At 43.5% G+C, this 16,322-nt stretch overlaps 2 protein-coding genes across 2 annotated transcripts; both read right to left on the reverse strand.

Annotated features, from left to right (window-relative positions):
• Positions 1-6,925: 6,925 nt before the first annotated feature.
• On the reverse strand, positions 6,926-8,315 carry LOC119366949. The gene is made up of 2 exons (XM_037632616.1): positions 7,312-8,315; positions 6,926-7,204 (listed from the first exon to the last, which is right to left on the reverse strand). Exons 1-2 carry the CDS (start codon positions 8,189-8,191, stop codon positions 7,158-7,160), a joined length of 927 nt encoding a protein of 308 aa, XP_037488513.1. The 5' UTR covers positions 8,192-8,315; the 3' UTR covers positions 6,926-7,157.
• A 1,773-nt stretch (positions 8,316-10,088) lies between these two features.
• Positions 10,089-10,969, reverse strand: LOC119366950 (cytosolic sulfotransferase 17-like). Its single transcript, XM_037632618.1, has one exon. It carries the CDS (start codon positions 10,963-10,965, stop codon positions 10,246-10,248), a length of 720 nt encoding a protein of 239 aa, XP_037488515.1. The 5' UTR covers positions 10,966-10,969; the 3' UTR covers positions 10,089-10,245.
• Between the last annotated feature and the right edge of the window lie 5,353 nt (positions 10,970-16,322).

The following is a 16,322-nucleotide window of genomic DNA, read 5'->3' on the forward strand; positions in this document are numbered from 1 at the left end:
CTCGCAGGGTTTGGAAATAGTTCACCGCCATTGTTCCGGCACTGTTGAACGAGCTACGATTTACACACCAGAAAGTAAGTACTACTAGCTAGTTCCGCGCATCTCCCATAGATTCTAGCTAGTTTCATCAAAACCATTAAGCAAGCTTGATTATCAGTTTGATTGAAATCTATTTCTCGTAAAGTGCTTGTGGCAGGAAGTTGGGAATGATTTTTGTGGATACTACGTTTGCGAGTTCATCTACAACTCGACGAAATCTAAGCGGGGCTACTCTAAAGAAGATTTTGATGTATGTAAACAAAAAATTCACAATTTTATTTTATTACTAGCATTTGTGTTGAGTTTCATTCATATACATGTATTGACCCACTTCTTTAAATTAGATGTGGGAGATGCTAAACTCCTACACATGATCGCATACGAGCAATTTAAGAGGAATTGGCAGGGTTCTTTCTTGACCACGTCATAAATAAAGACGGAGAATACCATGTGAAAGTTCAAACAGACCTTAGATGTTAGGGTTTGTAAGAGATCTTATATTGTATATATGTAGCTAGTAGCGTCGGATGGATATACGGAAACTTGTTGTTCGACCAATCTCGCGGAGAAAGAGAGGTCGATCACTTCTCTTTGTATATGTTCATGAAAATCTTGTGTACTTAATGGTTCCTTCATTTGCTTACAAGCTAGCATGTCGAGTTCTCTCTATACGCATGGTAGCTAGCATTGACCAAGAATGGAGATAAAAGAGGTCACTTCTCTCTAGCTATTAGCTAGCTAACACAATATATGAAACCCCTAACCCCCCCCCCCCCTTCAAAAAAACAAAAACCCCAGATCCTGAGCTGCTGATGTGTGGATGCCATTTGGTCTTGGTTGGTGTTACCAACCGGGACTAAAGGCCCTCCTGCCTGGGCTCACCGCAGCGGCCACGTGGAGCACCATCTGTCCCGGTTCGTAAGAGAACCGGGACTAAAGATGTTGGGCTTTAGTCCTGACCCTTTAATCCCGGTTCCAGAACCGAGGCTAATGGGCCTCTGGAACCGAGACAAATGGCCCATTTTCTACTAGTGCAGCTCCGTTTAAAAATATGTAGGACAAGAAATGACATAATAACTGCATGACCATTTACACGTCTTTTTTTAAAATATGCCCAAATGGATGCGGATGGGTCTATGATGGAATATTATCCATGATGAAAGTGACCAATGCGACATTGAGGCATCTCATGATGAGAGTTTGAGCAAAGTTTTCAAAAGTATATATGAAAATATTAAATATTAATATAATAACTGACTGACATACATGGTTATATGCCTTATTTTGTAGGAAGATGTCGATTGTCCTAACGGGAAGGACGAGCATGTTGTTGATGATGAGTTTAATTTTGCCATCGGATTTGATGAATATCAGCAAGACTCATTGGACAGACATTGGAAGGTGATGTTGAAGACATTCAGGTCAGAAGGAGAGGCTTACTTGTTCTATAACCAGTACGCGAAGGAACGTGGTTTCAGCATTAGAAGGGACTTGCTGAAATTTGGGAAAGGTCCTGAGGGAGGTATGCACTTGAGAAGGTATATCTGTGTTCGAGGGCTGGAAAATGACAGACCAAATTTTGTTCAATAGAAGGCACGACCCATAGGCTCAAACCGATGAGTCGATGCTTCTACAATGCCCATTTAACTCTGAAGCTTGATAAAGAGCGTGGAGTTTGGTATGTCAGCAGTTTCACCGATGATCACAGTCACGTTCTAGCTAGACCGGAAGAAGTCACGTTTCTCCGGTCTCATAATCAGATCAAAGAATTTCATAAAGCTGAGATCTTAACTTTGGCAGGTACTGGGATCAGGAAACATATCATTTTTTATAACTTCTTCAGTAGGTACGGGTCCTATGCTGAGGCTTGTTTTGGGAGGAGGAAGTTTTATAATATGTGCTATAGAGAGAAAATGAAACTGCTTGCACATGGTGATGCTGACACTGCCACTAGGATCATGATGACCAAAAAGGACAGGGATCCAGATTTTTTTTCTTTGAGCACACTGTTGATGATGAAGGAAGACTGAAAAACCTATTCTGGTGTGATTGCCAATCACGACGAGACTATGGTGATGTAACCATATTCGACGGCACATACAAGATGAATAGGTATGGGATGCCATGTATTCCTTTTGTCGGTTTGAACAACCACCATTGCACCACGGTGTTTGGTTGTGCTATTGTGTCTGACGAGACGGAATACACAGACGATGTTTGGCTGCTTTAGACATTCTTGAGAGCTCATTGTTAGTAGAATCCCAGGTCTGTAATTACTCATGGATATGCAGCTATGATAAAGGCCATCAGAAAGGTACTTCCGGACGTTTGGCATCATCCTTGTTCGTGGCATATCAAGAAGAACATGCAGAAACACATTCATCATAAGTCTCTAAAAGAGTTCAGGTCTCTACTTTATTATGCCACTTCATGTAAAGTCTTTGAGGAGAAATAACCAGTGTATACTGTTAAATGGCAGTCGAAGAGAACACAGACATGGTTGCGTAGGATGTATAGGAAGAAGAGGCTTTGGGTTGCATCATATCTGTCTGGTGGGCTTTTCCTAGGTATGCGGAGTAACGAGAGGAGTGAGAGTCTGACTTCATGCCTTCACATGCATCTAGACTCTGGTATGACTATTGTTCACATGATTGTGCACTATGAAAACTTCAGTTTACACTCTTTCAGATAAAATACAGACCAGTAGAATCACAGTTACAGAGCAGCTAGTTGTGGCAAATGTACCGCTGACTGAATAAGTGTATCCCACCCTATGAGGCCATATGCTGTTTTATTATTATTCCTCAAATTAAACGACAATCAAACATACCACATTACACATATTGTAAGCAATCCAAACAATTAAAAAAATCAGAATCAACATAGGGCTCTCCTCTCCCCAACCAGAAGCAGCAGAGTGCAAAGGAGAACAGAACACGTAACAAATGACTCTTGCTCAAAACACAAGCCCTGAGCCCTGGAGCTTCTCTTGGACGATGCGGTCGAGCTTCTCCACCATGTCGCGGCTCATGTGGTTCGCCCAGTCCCCTACCTCGCCTTTCCTCTAGAACACAGAGTTATCAACGTGAACTCTATTCCCGTGGCTGACGCCGCCGACCTGGTTCACCTCCAGCCCGGTGAGCGTCTCGAAGCTGCACATCCTCGCCACCTCCTCCGCGACCCTGGAGCTCTCCTCCTCCTCAGTCAGTGGGATGCCGAGGAACCTCGCGAACCTCCTCACGACCCGCACCGGGTCCGACTTGTGTTGGAAAAATTATGCATCTCTGGGATGCTATTAGCAGGAACAGATTGCATCTAGAACACCTAAAACATGAACAGAGAAAAGGTTTAGGGGATCATTACGTGTCACGGAAGTGGACATGATCGCCTGCTTGGTGCAGGCTTGATGCAGAGGTGATGTAGTCGAGGTAGAAGTCCTCCTCAATGTCCTGATGCCCTCAGGACGCCACCGGCACTGCCCGACGACGGCAGCGGCGGCTGGAGTAGGTCTTCCCGTCGCTGCAGCGCTCCCCCTGATCGGATGGGGTGAGAGAATATCGGGAGGGGAGTGAAACCGTACGTGAATTGTGATCACGCAGGCTGCCAACCCTCTCCCGTTCCCTTTTATGTAGCGCTGGCGACAGGGGACCTAAACCATCAGTTGGTTTGGGTGCCCCCGATCAGGGCGCCTCAGTTGGGATAAAAAGCCCACGTACGTTGGTGCGTGGGGCCTTTTCCTTTAACGTTATCTTTTCCCCTTTTTTTGTTAGACTAATAGATCTAACTGGCTTGTTTAAGCCTTCAGATCAAAACCAACATTCTCCCCCTTGATCGTTAGGCTTAACTTCATTCGCCCATTCTACATAGGAATGATGTACCAAAGTGAGGTGTTACAACAGCTCAAAACGCCATAGAACCTCAACACTTATAGTACACCCGCCTATTTCGAAATGGAAAACATTTTACTAATTGGGGAGTGGTTTATTTTAATGGTCCTCTTATTCCAGAATCATCAGGCTTCCAGTAGTCCCATGCCGGCAACATGCTCACGAAAGATACTGGGTGGTAAGCCTTTTCTTAGCGGATCCGCAAGCATATGCTTCGTTCTTATATGTTTAACATCAACTGTTTGATCCTGGATTCTATCTTTCACAACACGATACTTTATGTCAATGTGTCTGGCAGCATTACTTGACCTGTTGTTACTCGTATAGAAAACTGCTGGTTCATTATCGCAGTACAATAAAATTGGTTTAGATATGCTGTCAACCACTTTAAGTCCGGGTATAAAATTCTTTAGCCATACAGCCTGCCCGGTGGCCTCATAACATGCTACAAATTCTGCATGCATCGTAGATCCAGCAGTTAACGTTTGTTTGGAGCTTTTCCACGATATAGCTCCTCCCGCGAGTGTGAATATATAACCTGACGTGGATCTCATACTATCCACACACCCGGCAAAATCAGAGTCTGAATAACCAACAATTTCTAGGTTATCAGTTCTTTTATATGTAAGCATGAAGTCCTTAGTTCCTTGCATATAACGCAAGACTTTCTTTGCGGCCTTCCAGTAGTCCGGTCCTGGATTTGATTGGTATCTGCCAAGCACCCCGGTTACAAAACATAAGTCTGGGCGTGTACACACTTGAGCATACATGATGCTTCCAACAGCTGAAGCATAAGGAACCGACTTCATCTGATCAGTTTCACATTGGTTCCTCGGACATTGAAATGTCCCAAACTTATCGCCCTTAACTATAGGAGCAGGTGAGGGTGAGCACTTATGCATATTGAATTTTTTCAGTACTCTCTCAAAGTATGCCTTTTGAGATAGTCCTAACGTTCCTCTGGACCTATCTCGATGAATCTCGATGCCGAGGACATACGAGGCTTCACCAAGATCTTTCATATCAAAACTGGATGACAGAAAATTCTTGGTCTCATGCAGCATATCCTTATCGCTACATGCCAACAATATGTCATCAACGTATAGGACTAAAAATGTGAACCTACTGCCTTTAAACTTAACGTATATGCAGTTGTCCACAACATTTTCGGTGAAACCAAAAGTTTTGATAATTTTATCAAACTTGAGGTACCACTCTCTTGAAGCTTGCTTCAAGCCATAAATTGATTTCTTTAGACGACATGCTAAATGTTCCTTCCCTTCCACAACAAAGCCTTCTGGCTGAGCCATGTAGACATCTTATTTTAAGTCACCATTTAGAAATGCCGTTTTAACATCCATTTGGTGTAGTTCCAGGTCGTAATGAGCTACTAATGCCATTATGATTCTGAAAGAATCCTTGGTTGACACAGGAGAGAAAGTTTGCTTATAATCAATGACTTCTCTCTGTGTATACCCTTTTGCCACTAGCCTTGCCTTGAACCGTTCGACATTCCCTTTGGAATCATACTTGGTTTTGTAGACCCACTTGCAGCCTACTTTCTTAGCTCCATCGGGAACTTCTACTAAGTCCCATACATCGTTTGAGCCCATAGATTTCAACTCGTCTTCCATGGCAACCAACCATTTGGACGAATTTTCGCTTTTAATGGCTTCCTTATATGAGGTTGGATCCTCCACCTTTCCCATATCATTCATGTCCTCCATCAAAAAGGTGATATAATCATCTGATATGGCTTTCTTCCTCTCACGCCGTGGTCTACCCATGGGCGGAGGTGGTGGTGGAACATCATCATTTTCATTATTTTCTCGGAGATCCTCATTTGTGTTTGGATTCTCATTATTAGTTTCTGGATCACCATTCGACTAAGAGACTGAACCGTGAGATTCAGGATCATCAGATGTCACATTTCTTCGTATTGGAAAAACAATCTCTTGGATAGTCGGGGATGGTACACAAACCCGCTTCTCCTCAAGATCGATCTCCCTTAAATTTGTGATCTCATTATACTCAAAAAATACCGCTTGTCTAGTCTCCACAAACTTGGTGGTGTGATTTGGACAATAAAAACGATATCCCTTTCCCCTATGAGGGTATCCTACGAAGAAACAGCTAACTGTTTTTGGATCCAATTTCTTAAGTTGTGGATTGAAAACTTTAGCTTCAGCAGGGCAACCCCACACTCGTAAGTAATTCAAGCTCGGTTTCTTTCCCGCCCACATCTCGTAAGGTGTGTTAGGTGCTGACTTAGTTGGAGCAAGATTTAGTATGTGTGCAGCTGTCTTTAATGCCTCTATCCAAAGGCTTACTGGTAAACTCGAGTGACTAAGCATGCTTCGCACCATATCCATAAGGGTGCGGTTGCGGCGCTCGGCCACACCATTTTGTTGTGGTTCACCAGGCATTGAGTACTGAGCAATGATTCCATTTTCAGATAAGAACTTAGCAAAAGGTCCAGGAATCTGCCAATAAGGAGCATGCCTACCATAATACTCTCCCCCGCGATCAGACCGTACAACTTTGATTTTTGCGTTCAGTTGATTTTCAACCTCCGCTTTATAGACTTTGAATTTCTCCAAAGCTTCCGATCGGTCACGTATGGGATAAATATACCCATAGCGGGAAAAGTCATATGTGAATGTAATGAACGAATCAAAACCATCTACAGACTTAACATTAAGGGGTCCACATATGTCGGTGTGAATTAATTCTAAAACCCTTGTGGCTCTAACTGCTCCTTTCTTAATTGTTTTTGCAAATTTTCCTTTAATGCAGTCGACACATTTGTCTGCATCTGAGAAGTCTAATGGGAGGAGTATTTCATTTTTAACTAAGCGTTCCATTCTCCCCCTCGAAATGTGGCCCAAACGACAATGCCACAATTTCGAAGAATTACTTACTCCTTTCCATTTCTTCTCAACATTAATTTCATCACTCACATGCATAACTGAATCATTATGAAGAGATAACATGTATAGTTGGCCTCGTCTAACACCGATGCCTACATTCTTATTACATTTGATCAAAGCAAATTGTTTCTTGCCAAAATGGCACTCATACATATCATCATCTAAACGAGAAACTGAAATCAAATTCCTACTTAAGGTAGGCACATAAATAACATTATTCAATCTAAGAGTGTGGCCAGTGTGTAGCTCCAACGTGAGAGATCCCACAGCTTCAACATCGGCCTCAACTCCGTTCGCAACCTTAAGCTTTCTTGTTCCTCCTCTTATGGTTTGGATCGTATCGAATCCCTGCATAGAGTTAGCAACGTGAGTGGTTGCCCCTGAATCAATCCACCGTGACTTTATTGAAAAATCAACATAAAGTGATTCATCTACAAAAGTAATTTCATCAATACCTCTTTTGTTCATCCATTTTAGAAAGCCTGGGCAGTCCCTTTGATAGTGTCCCTCTTCTTTGCAGAAGTTACAAGCATTTTCTCCAGCAGTGGAGCTGCTAGGAGCAGAAGAAGAACCACCGGCTTCTTTACCCTTGAATGCCTTAGGGTTGAATGGCTTAGTGCCTTCTTTCTTGACTTGCCATTTCTGAGGCTTAGGGAAACCTTGTCCGTCATGCTTTCTCTTGTTAGAGCCAACATGAAAGACATGGTCTTTCTTCTGCCTCATGATCCTTTCTTCCTCCTGGACGATTCTTGCGGTCATCTCAGAGAGTGGCCATTTTTCCTTTAGAGAGTTATAGTTGACCTTAAATTGTTCAAACTCTTCAGGAAGAGACTCAAGAATAATTATGACAAGAAGGGCTTCACTTAAAGAACACTCCAAAGCCTTAAGCTTGGTGAAAGCATTTACCACCCTCAATATGTGATGCCTAACATTTCCGTCAATAGTGTATTTTTGAAGAAGTTTAGCAAAAAGCTCATGAGCATACACTTTGTCGGAGCCTTTAAATTGCTCCTCCATTTCAGTGAGGAAATCTTTAGCAGTATCTTTCTTAGGGAGTGCTTCAGAAATGTCCGGCGATATTGTCGCTTTCATGATGAGAAGCGCAATATGGTTGGACTTATTCCACTTTTCCATCTTAACATCATACTCCTTCTTGAGTTCTGCATACCCTGTGACACCCGCCACAGGTGCCACAGGTTTTTCTTCCCTCAAGGCATAGTCAAATTCATTACAACCCAAACATAATTCGACTTGGGACTTCCAACGAGGGAAGTTACTCCCCGTAAGTGGTTCGATCGTGTCGGACCGGAATGGAGCGGAAGCTGAAATCATCATAAAAGTTCATAAGTAAAGTTGCATGATTATAAATTTACGTTGGTAAATAAACAAACATGCCAAGTATTTAATTTCAACTCCATGTCAAAACACCGTTGGGCAGAAAAAACATGGATTTAAAATATCATAGGGGATGACTCATAATAATAAAACAACGTTGGTCCGAATTAAAATTAGAGTCATTTCATTCTTAATTTAAGCATCAACATAAAAAAACATTATCATTATTTGATGTCCAAAAAAAAACTTCATCATCCAAAAACACATAATAAATCCTGAATAAAATATCTCGTTGGTTCAATTTTACCCAGAATAATAATGTGTTTATTACATTTTTACGCATTTTCTTGTTTAAGCAGTGCAAATCATAATATTTATTAACTTAAACGCACTGGAAAAACAGAAAATCGCGACAGTGATTTTGGCCCGAAATACCCCACAGCTACACGTAAAACGGCCCAGCCCAGAATTTTTTTTTGTGTGTGTGTTTTCGCTGGACTGACATAACCTGGGCCGCAGCCCACAGCCGGAATCGGCCCATTGGCGTCCGCCGGCCCAGCGCGGAGCCGAGCGATGCTGCCGGCCGTCCGATTGGAATCGACAGTCCGCGTCGATCGCGGCTGGAACAAAAACAGCCGCCCGGCCAGAACCCTAGCTCATTTCCCCCTCGACCCCCCGCATTTCACGCTCGACAGGGAGCGGCGATGGCGTTCGACGGCGGCTCGAGGCGCGCCGGCCATGGCGGCGCGGCGGCTGCGCTCGCCGGAGGAGCGTGCAGCAGGATGAATCCCGCGCGCTCCCCCGTCGAGCGTGGCCCCAGCGTCCGTGCACATGGCGCATCAAGGAGGGTGGAGGGACGCCGGCCACCGCGGCATGAGGAACGACGGCGACTTGCTCGGCGTCGGCCAAACAAGGGCGCGTCCATTTGAGCGGCAGCGGCGGCGGCGCCACTTCGTTCCGTGCGTCGTCCCGAGGACGGCGGCGTCGCGGCGTCTTCACCCTCGCGCAACGGTGGGCGCTGCGCGGGCCCCGAAGGGAAGAGGCGAGTACGCGGCGCGTTAGGTGAGGATTCTCCTCATTCTTTTCAAATCGTGTACATCAGTGCTTGATTTGGGGGAAAACATTCCTAATTGCAGAATTAGGGTTCTTACGAATTTGGGGAAAAAATCTAGGGTTCTTACACATGAGGGGTTGCTACTGTTGACGTGCGTGTATCCCTCTGCCTTCTATGTTGATAATGCATACGGAAACAGGACTTAAACATGATCAATACTAATCAACTTAACATGAAGGTGAGCATTAGATCTTAACTTAGATTAATTAGAATTGATGAACTTAGGTGGCAATACTGATCCGTAGCAAATTGGAATTAAAACATCATCAACAGTGGGCAATTGACATCAACATCAAAAAACAGTAGCAATCAAACTTGATCTACAGAGGGCCTAAACTTGAGATTGGTTTACTGAACATGATATAGGGATCTAAAAGCAATCATATCTGGCGATTGATACCATTGTTGGAAAAATTATGCATCTCTGGGATGCTATTAGCAGGAACAGATTGCATCTAGAACACCTAAAACATGAACAGAGAAAAGGTTTAGGGGATCATTACGTGTCACGGAAGTGGACATGATCGCCTGCTTGGTGCAGGCTTGATGCAGAGGTGATGTAGTCGAGGTAGAAGTCCTCCTCAACGTCCTGATGCCCTCAGGACGCCACCGGCACTGCCCGGCGACGGCAGCAGCGGCTGGAGTAGGTCTTCCCGTCGCTGCAGCGCTCCCCCTGATCGGATGGGGTGAGAGAATATCGGGAGGGGAGTGAAACCGTACGTGAATTGTGATCGCGCAGGCTGCCAACCCTCTCCCGTTCCCTTTTATCTAGCGCTGGCGACAGGGGACCTAAACCATCAGTTGGTTTGGGTGCCCCCGATTAAGGCGCCTCAGTTGGGATAAAAAGCCCACGTACGTTGGTGCGTGGGGCCTTTTCCTTTAACGTTATCTTTTCCTTTTTTTTGTTAGACTAATAGATCTAACTGGCTTGTTTAAGCCGTCAGATCAAAACCAACAACTTGATCTCCTCGTACTTGAGGAAGAGGAGGGTGTCCGGCCTGGCTACGCTCTCCTCCCAGTACTCGAGGCAGTGGTCCCAGAAGGGGCCGTAGGGCGAGAACCCCTCCCAGAACATGCCGTAGGCGTCGTCCATGGACAGGCCGGCGCCGCCACCCCGTGCGACCAGCTTGTTCTCGAAGTGCAGCCTGAAGACGAGTGTGTCCTTGGGGTCCCGGCACAGGTACACGACGCGGCACCCAAGCGACCGCGTCTCCGGCCGGAGCAGCGACATGGGCATGTGCGTGGCGAGGAGCCTCGGGGACGGGAGCGCGCTGAGGTCAACATGGCCGCCAGCAGCGCCCGGGATCTCGATGAACGGCACGAGGTGCTGTGGGTGGCGGGTGAGAAGCGGGTGATCGGCGGCACCGAGGTCGTGACGGGACCGGGTGGCAATGGCGAAGGCGAGGGCCTTGAGCCAGGTGGTGCCGCACTTGGGCTGCGTGGCGAGGACGACGTCGTCGGCGCGGGGCGCGAAGGCCTGTCTGGCGTGCAGGACCCCATCCAGGATCCCCGGTTTGAACCAGTAGCCCTTGTACTGGATGAGCGGCTTCGGCCACCCCTCCCTTGACGGGAGCGAGGATATGAAGCCCTTGAGGCTCTCTTCGGATAGGGCGTCTTCCGGTGAGCTCTCGGTGGCGGTGGCGCTCTCTGGTGAACTCATCGGTGGAGCTGGAGCTGGTGCTGCCGGTTGGGCCATGGCTGGTGTGGGAGGGGAGGCGAAGCTGGCCGTCTTGGCTATGATTTGAATGGGTGTTGGTGCGGTCACCACATCGAGCCGTTATAGTTTATGGAGGGAGCATGATCTCGTGGCGCCTAAACTAATTACAAATTTAGAACACGACGCATCCGAGACTTACTTTAATTCTGACGCATGCATACATGGCTCCAACGACTCGCACTAATCAGATCGTGCACTCCAACGACTCGCCTTTAGATGATTGCATCGAAAATAATGCTACTTCATCCCAACCAAAAAATATATATCCAATCCAAGTACATCTACTGGTTACATACATAGCACCAGAAGGATGCAACAAACATGACAAAGATTTCAAGAATATATTACAAGGTAAAAGGAAGCATATCATTCTATGGACATGCAAAATAACACATCTCATCTTCATCAATCTTATTGCATGCCATACATATTCGATCAGCAACTCACGCTCGTTGAGCATAGCAATCACGCTTAGATGTCTCACCTTTAGATCAAGTTGTGGTGGCACCTCCGGTGTCTACAAATCAATCCAAGATTTCTTTTTTTGAAACTATGATGATTTTTATAGCAAATTCGGAAACTATACATCCTGATGCATAAGAATCGAATCTATGACCCCGTCGGCCTCCTGCTGGCCGAAGATGAGCTTTTCGGCCAACTCCAAGCCGAAGTAGAGTCTTCGGTCTACTTGCGGCCGAAGAGTGATGGAACAAGGCCGAAGAGCACTCTTTGGTCATCTGTAGGTCGAAGAGTACTCTTTGGTCATCTGTAGGCCAAAGAGTCCTCTAGGAGCCATGCAACTTCGTCCTGCCGTTTAAGCGAAGAGATGGGTCCTAGAGGACTCTTCGGCCTACAGATTACCAAAGAGTACTCTTCGGCCTACAGATGACCAAAGAGTGCTCTTCGGCCCTGTTCCACCACTCTTTGGCCGCAAGCAGACCGAAGACTGTACTTCGGCCTGGAGTTGGCCGAAAAGCTCATCTTCGGCCAGCAGGAGGCCGACAGGGTCATAGATTTGATTTTTATGCGTTCAGTCATACAGTTTCCGAATTTGCTATAAAAAACATGATAGTTTCAAAAAAATCTCAATCCAAGACCTTAAGGCCCAAACCTTTACCTCATAATCCCACATCACAAAAGCATCTACAATATGATGCCATTAGAACCGGCACACGTCGCAAGTGCATGACCCATCTTCACCAGTGATGCCTGAAGATAAAGTAGGGTTGGACAACGCATCAATCAGAATGTCTCAGCCACGGTGTTGAATACTATTGTGTTGCTGAAAACATTATAGTGTTGTGCCAAGCACCAATGTTGTCTGCCACGGTGGGAAACATGCGCATTAGAAGAGCAGGTGATCCATCCAGTGAATGCTCCATTGGCAGTTGCCCGTCCTAAAAAGAAAGTGATCTAGCTGCACCTTCCATTACAACTAACTTGTTACGACTTCACTCCAGTCGCTAGCTTAGCCTTAGTGGCATGGACCTGTCAGGTAAAAATTAGCATTGAAAGTATAACCATTATCTTTCATTCTCCATACTAAGTAGAGTACCCATCATTCTTTAGATGAAGGATGCTGGTAGAAGCTAGTATGCTAGTTCTGAACAATCGGCCATGGTTTGGTTTGGGAAGCAATGGGAGGGGAGCACACTGTCACATAGTCAGGTTGTTGATGTCGAAGAGTCCACCACACTCATGGGACAATACGATGCAGGGCTCGTTACGCTCATGGAACGAGGCAATGAGGAGGCCATCCCACACATCGTGGATCATGGGGTTGTGTTTTGTCAAGGTCGGGATCAGGATACCACATGACAGTCTGGCGCAAGAGCCTGTGATGGGCACCACAATTGCAAAGGACAGATAGATGGCAGTTATAGACTTGGTCGTGATGCTTTATTAGGTCGATGACAAGGAGTATAGGTTGGCAGCAGAGTTGTTCAAGTAGGAACTCATGGGTTGAGGTGGCACACAGTGGCGGCGCCAGGGCCTAGTTATGCAGTTACCTGACTACACATCATTTTGGAAAAACGTACATACGTTTGTAGAGTGAGCTGCAGAGGGGCTAAGCTCAAGGAAGAGTAAGTGGGCTCCATTTTGACCGACGCTGCGATCTGGTCCAACCGAGCCCACGACCAACGCGGCACTACTGGGCGTCTATTCGTCGTCGTCAGCCAGCCTGCTAACATGGCATGTCAGATGAGAGCCCGCCCTGTCAGAATCGTGCTTAAAATGGTCGAAGCGGCAAATAACTCAAACTGGTAGTGTTTTGCAAAAAAAAATACCAAAAGTGATAGCATTTGGTTAGGTCTATGTAATGTGGTCATTTTTCGCGATGGAAGCCCCAATTGTGATTGCTTTATGCTATTTACTTGCATTTGAGATGGTATTGTCCATCCATAAACCTTCTAGGCTTTGCTTACATTGGGCGTAATTTTTGTGTGCTCACTGGTATTCAACTCATGTGCATGTAATTAGCATGAAGGTGGCCATCAGTTTTGACATTAGCAACCAGTGCGATGTTGGTATGGTTTTCTCTTATCATTGCTTGTTACACATGCTTTAGTTGTAGTTAATAAACTGATGAACTGAACAAACAAGTTTTCTGGGGGGCACTTGAAATAAATCTATTTACTTTTTGAATGGAGCCCTTTTGTAGGACATAATGGAACCTATAGACATTGTTGCAAGTGGATATGCTAGTTATAGACAGCGGTACATATGGGAGTGGATATGTCTCTCCCCGCAATAAAAGGAACATCCGTCTCGCCTCTGCGTGACACTGTACTGGGTTGTCCCATTAGTTAGTTTGTTTGTTTGTTTTGTTTCTTTGGTTTTTTCCTTATTTATTTACTTTTGTTTGTATTCCAAAAAAATATGCATATTTCAAAATTACTTTACATACATTTTTAAAATTATGCAAATATTTTATACATTGAAAAATAAATTCTGAAATGTTTGAACAGTTTTTAGATAATACTTTATTTTAAATTATGCGAACAGTTTTTTACATTGTGTAGATGTTTTTTTCAAAAATGTTACAAACATTTTGTTGAAACACATGAACATGTTAAAAAGGGTAGTATCTGACATTTTTTTACAATTGTTCACTCATTTCAAGAATATGTTTTGGAATTTTTAAGAAATGTTTATACAATGTAAAAAATGTTCACATAGATGTAAAACTATGTTCGGTACCATTCAAAAAACGTACATGCTTAATTATATTGCAAAAAAAAAATGTCAGATACTACCCTTTTTGAATCGTACAATTGTAAAAAAATGTACGATTCAAAAAGGGTAGTATCTGACATTTTTTTACAATTATTCACTCATTTCAAGAATATGTTTTGGAATTTTTCAGAAATGTTTATACAATGTAAAAAATGTTCACATAGATTTAAAACTATATTCGGTACCATTCAAAAAACGTACATGCTTATTTTAAAAATGTTTAACATTTATTTGAAAAGTATATATGTATTTGAATAAATGTTCATCATGTATTTGATTAATGTTCAATACATATCTAAAAAAAAGTACGCATGAATACAAAAAATGTACACCGTGCATTGTAAAAAGTCGACATGTACTTTAAAGTAAAAAAATAATATAAAAATGGAAACCAAAGTGAGGAAAACTGATAAAAAAGACATAGAAAAACTGAAAGGAAAAGAAACAAATGAAAGGTTTTTTCTTTTTTGAGACATGCACATGAAAGGTTCTAAAAGCCCTCCCGCAAAAAAGAGGTTCTAAAACCCGTTTATAGCACCTTCTCAAAACCGAATGTGGGAGCATTTTATTTAAGGTTCCGAGAGCTTCTCAACAAGTTTTGGGAAGCTTTTGGATCTTTTTATATCTGATTTCATACTCTTGGTGGGTTTTTTTTGTTTTTTTACCCCGTTAACTTTTATGGGATTCTGCAAAAAAAACATTATTTATGAATTTTTAAAATTGTGAATATTTTTACAATTTTGAAAATTTTTAGTCCCAATAAACATTAGAAAACTCGACCATTTCCTGAATTTTTTGAACTTTATAGAACTTCTGTGCTTATGTTTTAATATTTCAAAATAGGTCACGAACAATTTCCTTGATTTTGGTTTTGAAGAATTTACTAATTTTATTCTTGTATTGGATATTTTCAAATATATTTTTGTTCATTAAATTTTTTCAAAATCACAAAAAAATTATTGAACTTTCAAAAAATCGACGACTATATTTTAATTCTAACACATTTTTAAATTCACCTATTTTTTCCACATTTGTGAACCTTTTTTAGGTTAACGGCCCTACTAAACAAAATCAAGACAACAAAATATTAGATAAAACTTGAAGAGAGATAGAAATAGAAAAGAAATACATATGAGCGCTTGTGCTAGTCGGTTGCCCGCGCGTGCCTCCTTTCACTTTGGTGGACTAGGGCCATGAACGGGCAGTGTAGTGAAACTAGTCATGCTATCACTTACAGCGATGAATATAGCACATCCCATAATGAGCAAACACAAAATGAGGGCAAGTTTATTTTCACAAGAAAAAGGAAGGCAAGTGTTGTCTGAAAATGACAGCATGGGTCTAGGAGCCCAAAGTCGTTTGGATAACTATTGTCACCGGGCCATTTGATTCGCGCACACAAGAATCACTGGGCCCATCTACATCAAACTGGGCTTGCTTTTTCCACCTGGGCCTGCTTGTATGCTCTCGGGCCCTCATGTTGGAGGGGCATTTCTAGATCTCTCTTGTTGCGAGACCAAAGAATGCTTTGCCTCAAGCGTCTACAAAATGGGCCAAGCCTAGCGCGACGTTGCCTCAAACATCTGCCTGTGTACGCACGTAGGCCGGTATGTTACCTACTACTCTTTTTGTTTTTGTTATCTTTCACACCATGACATTGAAAACCAAGAGAGGCGGCCCGGAGAACATGTTATTCCTCTAGAATGGTGCCAGGGTGGAGTCGTAACGTCACTCAAATAGGATCCAAAACATTCCTTGAAGCACACCGAAGGATCGCGAGCCGAGAAGCTCACAACCAACTCCAAGAAGAACATGTTGATCACCATTGGCTACTTCATATATAGCACTTGATTCTTGTGCTTTTTATCATGTTTTATTTGGATTCTTATTTTATTTGGACCATATTTATGTATGAATTCAAAAGGCTAAGTTTGAAAACATTAAATTTGATATGTATTTGAATTTCCTAGTTTCAAAATAATATGTTGTGATAATATATGTACAAACGGAGTTTGTATGCAAAGGTGCGGATAAATTGGCAAACCATTGAGGAAGGGTTAGAT

The sequence above is a fragment of the Triticum dicoccoides genome, chromosome 2B (assembly GCF_002162155.2).
Source record: "Triticum dicoccoides isolate Atlit2015 ecotype Zavitan chromosome 2B, WEW_v2.0, whole genome shotgun sequence".
Taxonomy (NCBI): Eukaryota; Viridiplantae; Streptophyta; class Magnoliopsida; order Poales; family Poaceae; genus Triticum; species Triticum dicoccoides.

Coding starts and splice junctions, on each gene's coding strand:
- LOC119366950 (XM_037632618.1), bottom strand. CDS start 10,965: ATGAGTTCACCAGAGAGCGCCACCGCCACCGAGAGCTCACCGGAAGAC.
- LOC119366949 (XM_037632616.1), bottom strand. CDS start 8,191: ATGATGATTTCAGCTTCCGCTCCATTCCGGTCCGACACGATCGAACCA. Junction 7,205..7,311: donor AAAATGGATGAACAAAAGAG/GTATTGATGAAA, acceptor AACTCTATGCAG/GGATTCGATACGATCCAAAC.